The sequence below is a fragment of the Scleropages formosus genome, chromosome 4 (assembly GCF_900964775.1).
Source record: "Scleropages formosus chromosome 4, fSclFor1.1, whole genome shotgun sequence".
Taxonomy (NCBI): domain Eukaryota; kingdom Metazoa; phylum Chordata; class Actinopteri; order Osteoglossiformes; family Osteoglossidae; genus Scleropages; species Scleropages formosus.
Window position 1 is genome coordinate 21,880,592 of NC_041809.1, and position 13,190 is coordinate 21,893,781.

Below are 13,190 nucleotides of genomic sequence, written 5' to 3' on the forward strand. Positions count from 1 at the left end.
TATCAAAGAATTTGAAAATAATTCAATTGCAGTTCAATTGCTCCTTGCAATTCCCTTATCCATCAACTGACTGACCTATAGGTGTTATTTTTCATTCTTCTTTCCAATAATTTTCCAGTTCAGTAAACACTGCTAACAAATATATATATATATATATACACACACACATATATATATATATATATATATATATAGTGTGTGTGTGTATATATATGTGTGTATATATGCATACACACTCATAACCTGACAAAAATAAGGAATGAAACCTCTGATTTATCAACAAGCCTTGGAGTCATAAGGATGTCATGTGCTAGTATTTTTTTCAGTAGCAACAAAGAAATGATGGCATTATCTCTTATTTGTACACTGAAGATTGGAAACAACACACCTATCACACAATCTATCTGACATTGTGAGTACAATGTTACAGGCTGTAAATTTCCACTAAAAGGACAAATCTGGAAACGTAATCATTACATGACCAGCTTTACAGGACTCTAGACAGCTTGCATATTTTCCATTTATTCTGATATGGGCTTCCAAATCAAAGTACCTTACTTCAGAGTACAGCATTTTACCCCAAGGGATTTGAACCCACACCCACTTTCTCAGAAGTGCAATTGTGTAATTACTACCATTCGTTATAAATTGGCTAAATTATACTGAGTTCTGAGTTCAAATAGTTTGGAATATTATAAAACCATGTAATTAGTATCAGACCATTTTAGTGTTTACAGTCCATTTAGAAGCATGACCTACATACTGTCTGTAACAGAACATGTAATAAAAACATAGCGTACTGTGTGTGCGTGTATATGTGTATATATAAGTATACACATGTATTTTTGGTCTATTTCCTCTCATTTTTCTTCTCCATAACAGGTAAATTCCCATCAAAGTGAAAAATTAAAGTTGAGTTCAACTGACAAGAGCACTAAACAGAATTTACCAAACAAGTTAAAATTAAAAACACATGTATCAACACTTTAGGGTGCCAGCTGCTTAGTCCTTAATGTTCTGCATTTCAGCAGCCAGCTGCTCTGCCCAGGGGGTACAGGCTGCATCATCCACAGACATCTTAATGCTCCCCTTGGCATCACGGGCACTCTCACCCTTATTTATAGGCGTCAAAGCGTGCCCTGCAACAGGGACTTGCCCCGTCCACCTAATAAATGGGTCGGCAACATTTCAAGTCCTGCCACCTTTTTAGCTGATAAAATATAAAATCTGCAACATTAAAATTTAAAATACTTAAAGAAGAAAAACGGATTCCATTACAGGGAAAACAACAGAACTCCCAACTTACTTTACTTGACCCCCTTTCTGTGAATAATAAAAATATAAATCATATAAAAAAATAAATAAGAAAAATAAAAAAATTATTAAACATTAAAAACATCTTAGAAATGGCCAGTTTTTGAAGGTCTCTTTAAGTATATGTACTACTCAGCTTTCATGACAGATTAGAAAAGCATTTTCAGTCTTTTTCACCTTGAGATCTACTACTTTTACACACTGAATACTGTTCAACTTAAAAAAAAAAAAAAAAAAAAATTACAATTAAGGAATTTGAAAATACAATTTAGCAGTTGGTGAGTGGAGAACATGGTGCCGACCCTAGAAAACACGTGCAGAGCTGTCTTTACCACTGGCTATTCACAACATCTTGCAAAATAACCGTGTTTTGAAATGCTACGGGAACTTTTTTTCGAAGTGCTGTGCAGCATGTTTACATCAGAGGGCAGGCAGAACATGACAAGAACGCCCCGTCACCGGAGTGATGGCTACCGAGACCCACAGAGTCTCACTGTAAGTGCTCATGTCAAATACCACTCCTATTCTCTGCTACAAAAGTACAGAGGCAAAAAATCCATGGTACACTTGATCACCTGCCACCTAAAACTGATGGGCACTTCAAGTTATATGCAGCAAAAATGTTTTTAAATACTTACAGTATACATATGTGGTTCATATTCTTAGGGACATAATATACACATACATACATAAAATTCACATCAACTATCAACCATCAATAATATCAAACAGTGTTCAATCTATTCAAAACTACAAGCAGTTGTTAGCAACACTACTGACATACAAAATAGAAAAACTAACAAACATAAGATCCAGTTTGAAAGAAATACAAACTCTTGTTGCTCTTTGTCAGGTCTGGACCTCATCTTGGTGTTTACGAAGATCACAGAGAAATGAATTCAGGCACTTTCCAACGGCAGGGGCCGGGGGTATGGGCACCAGAGGAGAGGAGAGGAGAGGAGAGGCGAGGCGAGGCACGGTTACTCGATTGTGATGGAGGACAATGCCTCCTTCCGAGAGCCATCCTCTTGGGGGATGTCTGGGGAGCTGCCACCGTTGGTCTTGGGCTCCTCCGACAGGGCCTCTGCCTCTTCCTCCTCCACCTCTTTGTCGGCCAGGGAGCCAGGGGGGGCAAGAGGGAAGGCGCTCTCGCAGTTTTGGGAGGAGGAGACCTGGGAGATGACTGGCATCTGAACAGAGGTGTTGCCCTCGAAGCTCTGCTCTGCCAACTCGTACTGCCCCAGGGCCTCCTCCTGCACCTGGTTCAGGTAGTCGGGCACGAGGAAATCACTGGACACCAGTGGTTGGGTTTTGGGAACAAGAGACAGAAAAGAAGGCATTAATTAAAGAGCAAAAAACAATGTATACACTGCAAGACATTACAAATATCAATTTCATAATAGTCATAATTCAAAATTCATATTAACTTAAAACAAACTCTCGGGCAAGGATATCAGAAAGACTGCCACTGTCTGAGAGCTTGACCTGATCTGGAAGTGCAGAGGTCCAGCATATAAAAGCATATTTACATTTCAAGCAGATATACAGTATAACAACTGGTTTAATGTATGCATCTGAAGGCTTGACAAAATTCATGCAAAAAAGTGGAGTCTACAGGGCAAGTAAAATATAGTATGAATATTAAAGGCTTCTCATTATAGTCAAGATAAACTTTATTACATGTAAAGTAAGATGCCTGCATTGATCATGAATGTAATGGAACCATGGCTGAATATCTTGCTCAGACATCTCATCTGATTTACAGTAATCTGGTGGTCACCTACTAGATACAGAATGCAGGAAACTCCTCAAGGAGACAAAATGGGTTGACTCAAAAGCTTCTGCAATGCTTGCCTGATTACAATAAGGAAATATGATTTCAGTGTGATCTTGATTTCTTACGCCCATCAATTACACGTATTACAAAATAGTTAAGGAAATAAGAGGATCACCACTCCAAAGTGTGATCTACGCATGTGAAATACAACATATATTTTAGGAATATGGCAAGGTAAAATTTGAGCAGACCTACGTTCCAAAGGTAAACATAATAAAAGTGTGATCATGGTACTACAAAACTGGGTATTCCTTGGAATATCTCAAATCAGCTCCAAGCAATGCAAGAAGTCAAAAGAGCACAGTTTCAATAAGCCATGGATAGAGCAGCACATCAGCCTACAGAGGCTGTTACGGGGAGATGTTCAGGATCATCTCAGCAGAAATGTAATCTACCTCTAAAATGATGCAACAGCACGCAAGCCAAGCATTTGGTTTGTATTTCATGCGTTCCCTCATTTGGAAAGCAGGGTAATGCATGTCTGGCTTGTTTTTCTGGGACTGAACAGGGTGATGGGTTCACAGCTCAGTGTCTGAAAAACTAGGAGACGCTTTAGGGACAGTACGGGTGTTGTTTAATTGTCACTTATCCGACAGAACAGCCCATTCAGTGTTACAAAGAGTTGCGGATAGCAACCATGTGTTACTCTTCAGCACACTTTCAGACTCTAAACAATGGTTTCAATTAATTCTTTGCACAGAGTTCTAATTTTTTATCTTTTTAAAATCAATTTTAATCTGAGAAAATACCATGTAACCACCCAAAGACACCATAAAACATTAAGTGAAAAGATGAACCTTTTAAAGAAAATCACGAGATTAAGTTTCATGTGTTCTTACTCATCTGAAAACTGATTTATATCATACTGAACCTAGAGAAACATGGAGTTAAAGTGAGAGGTGAAAACACTTTTGTGCAGTCCCACAGTGTTACACTGTCATTCAAGTTAATTTCAGTGGTTTATACCTGAAAGCTGTTATGAAAATATCCCCCAATTTTTCTTGTTTAATATTAACACGCTAAATTATTTTCTTATTAAAGATGATGTAATATGTGTGTGTGTATATATTATTCTTTTTTCAGTAAATGCTGTTATCCGGAGCTTGTGTTTATATTTTCGTTTTATGCCTCTCCCATTTACACAGGTGCGTGTTTTACAATTGAGGCTCAACTGCTTTCACTAAAGCGTACAAGAAGTGCTGATTTCATGTCAAGAAACAGCAACCTCTTTAACCAGTTCCTCAATCGCTCTGAGTGCCAACTGTTGCCATAATACAATAAAATCAAACAAAAGGAAAAAGTGTAATAGCACCAAAGCAACTCTGCATGAAAGCTGACAAATGATTTCTTGTCACTGCGTTTAGAACGGGCTGACATTTGACCTGGTGAAATGTGCCCGTGGTGTGTGGACTGGAGGGGGTGTGTCAGGAGGGGCGGGGGGTTCTTACAGACTCCTCACCTGCTCTGGAAGTAGTTTGCTAGCTCTGATGCCTCATGGTTCAGACTCCTCAGGTGTACGATTAAATTGCCGGAGTTGGTAAACATGGCGCCGCACGTTTTGCACTCGTAAATCCGCGGCTTGCGGATCATGTGGCGGGACACCCTCATGTGGTGCTTATATTCACCGAAGGAAGTGAAAGTGGCGCTACAGATCTGGCACTGGAAACAGCGTTTACCTTCGTGCTTCAGCCGGTGCATCTTAAGGGAGTAGGCCCTTGTGAATTTTTTCCCACACCGATCACACTGGAAGGGCTTAATGCCTATGGAACGGGGAAAGGAGGGTGTTAAAATGACAAATTGCATCTCCTCCAATTAATCAACCCATCCTCAGTAACCACTTGTCCAATGCAGGATCACAGCAGTCTTGGACTTACCCCAGAAACATAGGCTCTGAGGCAGAGAAACTTTCTCACAGAAAGCACATACTCTCCTTCACTCACACATACAAACTAATTTAGAATTCCCAATACACCTAATATATGTTTTTGGACTGAGGGAGGAAACCAGAGCATGTGGAAGAAACCCCCAGAAACACAAGGAGGAGATGCCATGTATTGCCACAGGCTGAACTAGATTCAACGCAAGGCTGGAACATACAGCTCTAAACAGCTGGAACATAACTCTTCTAAAAGAGTTACCAGTATGTGTTTCTGTATAACAGTTGGTCCAAAAAAGTTCTCAATATAGTATAACAATGGCACCTCCTCGGTACTTCTGCCATCTTGCCCTCTTCCTATTCATTATGTTTCATTAAATAAAAAATCACATTACTTGTCCCACCATTTAGAGATATTTAGGCATCGCTTTGAAAAAGAAAAGCATCACATAAACAGATAAAGTTGCAGACGTACCAGAAAAAATGCCACAGTTCCTCACTTTCTTCAGTCTGTTTTCAAGTGCAAATCACCTACCTGAGTGGATGAGCATGTGCTGCTTCAGGTTCTGGATGCGTGTGAACCTGACTCCACAAGTGGGGCACTGAAACGGCCTGTCTGGGCCATTAGTGCCAGGCCTGGTTGAGGGGCTTATGTACAGGTGGTATGGATACTGAACATTTTCCAACCTAGGACAGAAAACAGGAGGTCCCGTTATCTCAAGGAACTTTGCACATTCTCCTAACTCAACAAAGTAAATCACAGTTCCCAATGAAAAGCTAAGAGAAATCTCAGAAAGTGGATCATTTTATCCTTTAAGATCCTGTAGTTGGGTTTTATTGCTATCTAGTTACATAAAAATCTCATGTGTTTACTCAGCTACAGGACATTGGCTTAGTCAGCTCTGTGCTAGACAAAACAGAGCTTTCTTGAAAGGACAAATATATGCACAGATTGAGGTTTTTCTTTTTCGTCTTGTGATACAGCTGACGTTTTTATTCCATTACTTTCGTGAAGGTCTTGAAGCACTCTCCTGTGACCAAGCCAAATAAACATAAACACATTGACATCTTGGCTAAAAGAATGGCCTACAATAACAATTCTTTTACAACCATCCACTTTGTTTAAGATTCTTTTGCAAGCTGTGGAGTGTGGGACTCTGAGCCTGACTACCGTTCATCAAGTTACCTTTCGTCATCTTCAGCATGGCTGCCAGCATTAGATGTACCTTGCATTGAGGGCAGCCCCTCTGTGACTCCCTCATCTATGGAACCTTCAGCAGAAACAAACAAAGACATGTTTAGTCAAACTCTGCTTTTATGTTACCTCATTTAGTCTTTTCGAGTTTTAAAAAAGAGCTGGTTTAACACACAGTGTCTCCTAGACCCTGCCATCTTTCCTTTCTTACATTATTCTCATTACTTTTGTGAAAGCAAGCAACTAAGTACAGCTGAACAGAACCTGTACACCGCATGCAGCATATTCAGATCCACAGATGCAACAAAATGAACAAATCTGCCTGAAGAATTCTCTATATCAAAGCACAAACACAAGCAATATGACAGAAAGCTGAATAAATGATAGAAATGAGGTCTGTATACCTATGGAGGATGACTGCGGGCTGATCAGGAGGTCCTCTTGGACCTGCTCGCTACCAGGGACCGTCTGCTGGTCGCTAAGTGAACTGTGGGAGGCACTAACGGGCTGTGAGGCTTCCTCGTGAGCCTCCTCATCACTCAGCCGTTCCACCTTCACACGCACATCCTCCTCTGTTGCCGCTTTAGGCCTCTCGCAGGCCAGGTATTCAGGCAGGCCGCGGGCTGTGTCTGCGGGGCCAGCCTGCTCCAGTCCATGAGGGCTCCCAGGCAGCTTGGGTTTCTCTGACTGGAACCTGCGGTCCACACCGAAGGGGAAGGTCCAAGGGAAGGCCAGGGAGGAGTCCACTGGCTGCACGGTGGCCTCCGGGAAAGAGGAGGATGGATGCGTGACAGGTGGTGAGGCAACTCGTGGAGCGCCGCACTTCAGAGGACTCTCGGGTGACATTACCACAAAGCCCTTGCGCTTACGGCGAGACTCACGGCACACAGGGATTGCCCTCTCCATCACACTGCACTCAGAAGAGACTGGCGAGAGGCTTCCATCTTGTGGTGTGGGGGTGCAGCCAGCAGCACCCTCAGGGGTGGTGTCTGGTGCCTTCTCCTGCGTTGCACCACCCGGGTTCCACAGGATGCTTGACTTCATGAACTCCGAGCAGGTGCTGGCCACAGCAAACATCTGCATGTAGCTGGCGGCAGCCAGCACATCAATAATGTTCTCTGTGTTGATGGAAAGCGTGGAGGTGTAGGCATACTCCAGAAGAGGGGTGAAACCACTTACTGTCACATGGTGCAAATCCAGCACCACCTTGTCCTCCTCATCGGGCTGACCTACCAGTTTACTGCGCAGGAACTCGCTGCAGCAAGCGAGCACCACCTTGTGAGCAAAGAACAGCTTGTCCTGGACTCGGATGGTCACATCACAGAAATGCCCCTCGTTGCGCAGAGCATTCAACTTTTCCAGCATTTCTTGGCTGTGAGTAGGCGAACTGTGGGTGAAAGTCTTCATGCCCATCTTGCAGTCTGTTGCTGTAGTTGATGTGTATTATCTATTTTTAAAAAAAGCAACAGAAAATGTTTTACAATAATTATGCTAAAATTTTGTACATTGAAGAAACAGAGTATTTCAGGAAGGATGAGACTGACTACAGACAGAATGTCTACGAAGTATGCTTTATACCCTAAATTCATTTTACTTCAGACATTACTACAGTAATTGTGAACTATTTGAGAAATGTCATGGCTACAACTGCCACAGTCATGTTTCAGTAGCTTAAACAGATCATGATTCATATTTTAAAAATCCAGAGCTGGGTTGCCACGGTATGGCAAGGTGCTTCAAAATAATGAGTAAAAACAAATGTCACCCAGAGCCATAAATATGATGTGTTGACCTTAAAAAAAAACATTAGGTGTGGATAGATGAGACCATATGTCTGTTGGCCTCAACAATTAGCAAAGTGATAGTCCAGACAGCCAGCGGGGTGCCGAACGTGCAGGGCCAAGGAGAGGTAATGGGCGAGTGGGCAGCCAAAGCCAGTCTCGCCTTTGACATTTGGAAGTCTATCAAATCCCAAACTGATGTCAAGCCAGTTATCCCCTGGCTGAGTCTTCATGTCTCAACTGAAAAAACACATGCAGAATACAGTCCTCCTTTGGGACTTGGAGTCGTGATGGCAGAATGTCTGACTTGAGATAAGGACAGATATATGTGCAAAACTGAAATACAGGGAGGATTCTAATTTTTGTGTCATTCACAAATATCAATTCTCCAGAACTCTTGGGCTTATTTTAAATATAATGGGCAAAGAAGGGGGATGAGGGGAGGGGAAAAAAAAAAGTAGTTCCACTTTATTCACACCAGCATCAGACCAAAATCCCATGAACCTTCAACTTATTTGCCAGGATCAAGCTGAATTCTTTCCTTTTTTGGTAGCTTTCTCCTAGATCCAAAATGCTCCATGTAACAACCCCACCCCAGGGCAATTCCTGAGATGGCATATCAGACACTGCTCCAGAAACACAAAAGTGTTAGATCCTGAACTCCTTGGAAATCAAAATAATTCAAATGGCACTTAATTTTTTCTTGGAGAGTGCATAAGAGGCCACAGCTTTTCAAAGAACAACAGAGCAGATTGGGTCAATTCAATAACGTGCAGCAAACAAGTTCAACATCAGGAACTTTCCAAGTTTTGGATCCACTGTTCATTTTGTCAGCTGACTTCGGGGCAGATTACATCAGTGAACCATATTAGCAGTCCTACTTCCATTAACTTTAAAAACACTTATTCTACTAATCTTGTTTTTCCTTTATCACCACCATATCCAAGAAAATAACCAAAATTTTCTAATCTACTTTCATCTACTTGCCAAATTTCAACATTTTGAAATTTCTGGTATATTGCCTGTTACACAAATGATGAAGAATTCCTTTCTTCATGGAAAACAAACCACATAAATGTACTTTGTGACAGAAACCTTTGTAGAAACATTTCTCCCCACTTACAAAAATTTTTAAATATAGTAAACATCAGAGGCAAGAGAGACAACAGAATCAAGCCACTTCATTATAGTGAATTTTCTACAACACGGTTTCAAATAACTTGGCAGACATATCATGTCCTCTTGAAGGTACAACATAGTATCTCTGCCATCACAGTTCAATCAAATTTCTTGAAAGGAATACTCACTGAAACTTAAATAGCAATTCAGACCTACAGGTAGCATTAAGTCAAGCAGATAATAAAGAAAAATGATTATCATATTTTATGTTATAGATAATCATTTTCCTAATGCTGTATTAGCCTTGAGGTACCAGCTCCTAAATTGTAGCAATAGCCATGTTGAAGGACCAACATAACTTCAACAGCTTTGGTCATCTTGGCCAACAATGTGATTCTGTGACTGATTTTCCACATTACCCAACCGTATCAGTCCGCGCTATTCTTTTGACCAGACTGTTCACCAAACCTCCAAAGGGGGAAAAAGAAACACTGACTCATCAAACTTCGTTAAAACATGAACAAGTTCTAATAATATTATCTTTGAATAACCACTGATGGTTACAAAACCCTGATGTGTTCAAGTATGACAAGTGGACGCGAATGGTTTCCACAGGACATTAAGCTGATGTGATGTCTTAAAAAGCAACCATACTTCTCCATCAGAAATAATGTGTCAAACAGCAGCGTGCTATTGTTATTCTGTACTATTTCACACACAAATGAGTGAGTTAACGCCTGCAATAGCCTGCTCATTTTTTCCCCTAAAAACAGATGGAAATGGCCCAGCCATCAGTTATTAAATGGCAGCCCAGACAGATGGTCGTGCCTCATCCCCCACCCCCACATCCTAAACCTGACACAGCCAATCACTGAATTAGCAACATATGCATCAGACAGCTATTTGCCTCCCTGCAGATGGGGAGGGGAAAAATTCACGATCGAAAACGAACTCCCCGCTGACAAGCAAGCCTAGTCTCGCTGCTGTCTGCGCACAAACCCTCTACTCAAAGACAAATAAGCTGCAGTTTGATGGCAACCCTTTCTGTTCAGCCCCAGATGCTTTACTTTATTCCAGATGAGTGATGCATCCCTGGACACTCCGGAATGCCCAGAGCTCATTGCCGAGTGAGACAGAGGAGTTCACCATTTCTGTGCCAAGACTCTATACTCCTGTCACTGTTGATTTCTTCTGTCCCACTGGGCAATTTCTCCATTCTCCATTTCATGCTGCCATTTTTGAAAATCTACGGCACTGTTTTTCCTCCATCGTTCTGTAGGTTGGACTGATGCGGTGGCCCACATGTCTACGAATAGTTCCCCCAGGTCTGTAAAACATCAGAAAAGTAGTTTACAACTGATTTCATATCATATGCTGGCTGTAAGCTTTGAATTAAAGCAAAAGATGCATAAAAATTGGAACTCTGCCACATGGTTGAATATTTCAGAGATCCGCTGAGGATTTTCCAACTCATTAGCTAGTCTCATGAAAGTCCATTCTTATTCTGATGACTTTTAACTTCATACCAAAACACTGGTGACTCATGGATGGATTTAAATATAACCGCACAAAGGGAACCCTGTTGCCTTGTTAGGTGTTCTCTGCATATTGCTTTTTCATGTATCAAGGATTATGTTTGTGTGTTGCCATGGATTCCCCAAGGCTACCTCTGGGGATGCTACAATTGGTGGTAAAAGTAGGACGGCCAGCCGTATGAACAGTTAGATGCAGAATTTTTTTCCCTCCTTCACAAATAGCTTTGCATTTATCTGAAAGTCTTAACATACTTGTTTTCAAAAAATATTTTTATTTATGTAGCACAGAGAGCACAAACCAACTCCAATTGCAACTTCATATGATTTTAGCCAAAAGTGTTAATGTGTGCAGTACATGGCCCCACCAAGCTCTCATTTTCATTACCGTAATGAGCAAGGAGCTTCAATTCTCTGTTGCAAAACAAATTAAACTTCGGCAGTTTCTTGCTCAGATTCTGCCCTTTTAAACACAGCTTCATATAAACGCCATCAATAAAAGAATTTAGGATGTATTTTATTACATGTATTTGTTACACATAAATTAAAAATTCAAGATAAAAGTGGAGCATCCAATCTGCAATCCACAAACTGGACGAAGTTCCAATAATTCTTCGAACTACTGATCACAGCAGCATCAGATACTACAGGAAGACAGGGTCTAAGATGCAGAAACCTGGTCCTGAAATCAAGTCATAGAAAATACTCAAGTGAACACTTGCTAAGATACTACCAGCTTCTACTATGGCTATCTTGAGACAGCATACCTCTGGGCAAGCATAACACCACACTCTCCATTCTTAATAACAGGAATATTAGCATGTCTATCATCATTAATGAGAAGCTTGCGAAACTGAGTTCTATGCCTGCTGTGTTCTTCAGTGCAGAAACATGACCCTAGTTCAAACATAGCTACTCCAATGGGGTTCAGATGTCTAAATCAATTATACACATTTAGGCTTAACATATTTATTTAATGACTGACAATGATAATGACTTAAGTAGTGTAGTATCAGTGCTTTATAAATATTAGCAAGTAAAAGAAACAAAAACATCGTTCACAAATGCCCCTGCATTTTACCTTACTAAAATTATTTCAGAAGAATTGAGAGCATTGGAATTAAAAACTGCACAAGACCACCACAACATCAGGTTAGTGTAAACATAAGCCTTTAATGTTATACTGTAAAATACTTAAGGCTATACTTTTCTGAAACTGCTAATACTGATCTGCTTGAATTAACTTCTGCAGCCTATATACAGAATCAATTTTACAGCTATTAACCTTTACTGAACTGGTACTTTTTCCCAAGAAAATCGACTTCACAGTAATTTATATGTTCATAGTGCAGTGTTGTTTCTAGTGTGTCAATTAAAGGTAAGCGATTTGAAGCCTGGTACTGCATCAAGAATCGGACTTAAACCAGGAACCTTCAGACTGCAAGACACCCGTTCTGACCACACTGACACTGCAACCTGCTGCCCTTATTGACTTAAGGCACGCAAATGTCGCATTCAAGCCAGGTACAGGTGAGAATAACCTTAAACAAAACGTCTAACTATTGTAGGTCTGTGTGCCACTCCGTTTTCCTTTCCGCGCGGTGAATCGCGCGCGCGCCGCCGCCAGCAATTTTAATTACGCCGTTTCCACGGAGCGCGGAGCGGTTGTGGGGGGCGGGGTTCCTCCTTCAGCTGTGTTTACAGCGCCCTTTTCCACGCATCCGCCGCGCGACCACATTTTTGAAACACCAGGCCAACTCTCAAGCTACTCGTTTCTGGAACAGAACACCGAGTAGTAGTGTAGTGCGAATATAAATGGAGTCCGTTACCTACCAGACACACTACTGTACTGGCAAAACAACTCACTCACTGCAGGATGTTTTGTTATTTGTATCCGACCGGCTGCTGTTTAGTTCATATCACGCTGTAAACAACACACACGTAGTGAAACCAGTTTCACCTGAAGCTGTTTACACTTTACAATTAGTCATAATAAGCCGTAACGCGCTCACTACTCACTGTGACAGCTAGCAACCGCGCTAACCCAAAACAGCGCGTCAGCCTGGCGAACCGTCCGTCCCGAATTATGTTTATTCGGGTCTATCCACCACACACACACTCATAAAAAGCGGTCATGAAACAAGTATCTGCGATATTTACCTGAAAAAAAAGTACAAAAGCGAGAAAGATGCGGCCTGCGTGCGGACCGTAAGCGTGCAGGCTAGCGGACTCGAGTGTGGTCACGGCGGGCACGGCGCGGTCGCAGGCGCGGGCGCGGGCGTGTAACGTGAGCGCGCAGGCTTCGGTCGGCTTTCCTTCCGCCGATTAAACTTCCATTTCGCAGCTCGAATTTCGTGATTTATCGCATCGTTCAAGGTCCTGGCAGTACGTTCCGTTTCGTTTCCACGGATTTCGTGCAAAAAAACAGACAGCGTCACTAATTGTTACAAACTTTTACAAAAGCCTTTCTGTTTCGGCTTGCGTCTTTGTCCCTTCTGCGGGTATTTTCGCACTTTATTTTCGTCCCACAATGCAA

The 13,190-nt window shown here is 41.6% G+C and overlaps 1 protein-coding gene across 2 annotated transcripts; it reads right to left on the minus strand.

Moving 5' to 3' along the window:
- Positions 1 to 204: 204 nt before the first annotated feature.
- zbtb44 (zinc finger and BTB domain containing 44) lies at positions 205 to 13,190 on the minus strand. 2 transcript variants are annotated; one of them, XM_018755516.2, is made up of 6 exons: positions 12,815 to 13,190; positions 6,627 to 7,669; positions 6,214 to 6,298; positions 5,563 to 5,714; positions 4,611 to 4,911; positions 205 to 2,604 (listed from the first exon to the last, which is right to left on the minus strand). In XM_018755516.2, the coding sequence occupies exons 2-6, from the start codon at positions 7,633 to 7,635 to the stop codon at positions 2,295 to 2,297; spliced, it is 1,857 nt and encodes a 618-aa protein (XP_018611032.1). In that variant the 5' UTR covers positions 7,636 to 7,669; positions 12,815 to 13,190; the 3' UTR covers positions 205 to 2,294. The 2 variants fall into 2 exon arrangements, with proteins under 2 accessions (XP_018611032.1, XP_018611033.1); XM_018755517.2 differs by having other exon boundaries at positions 2,493 to 2,604; positions 4,828 to 4,911.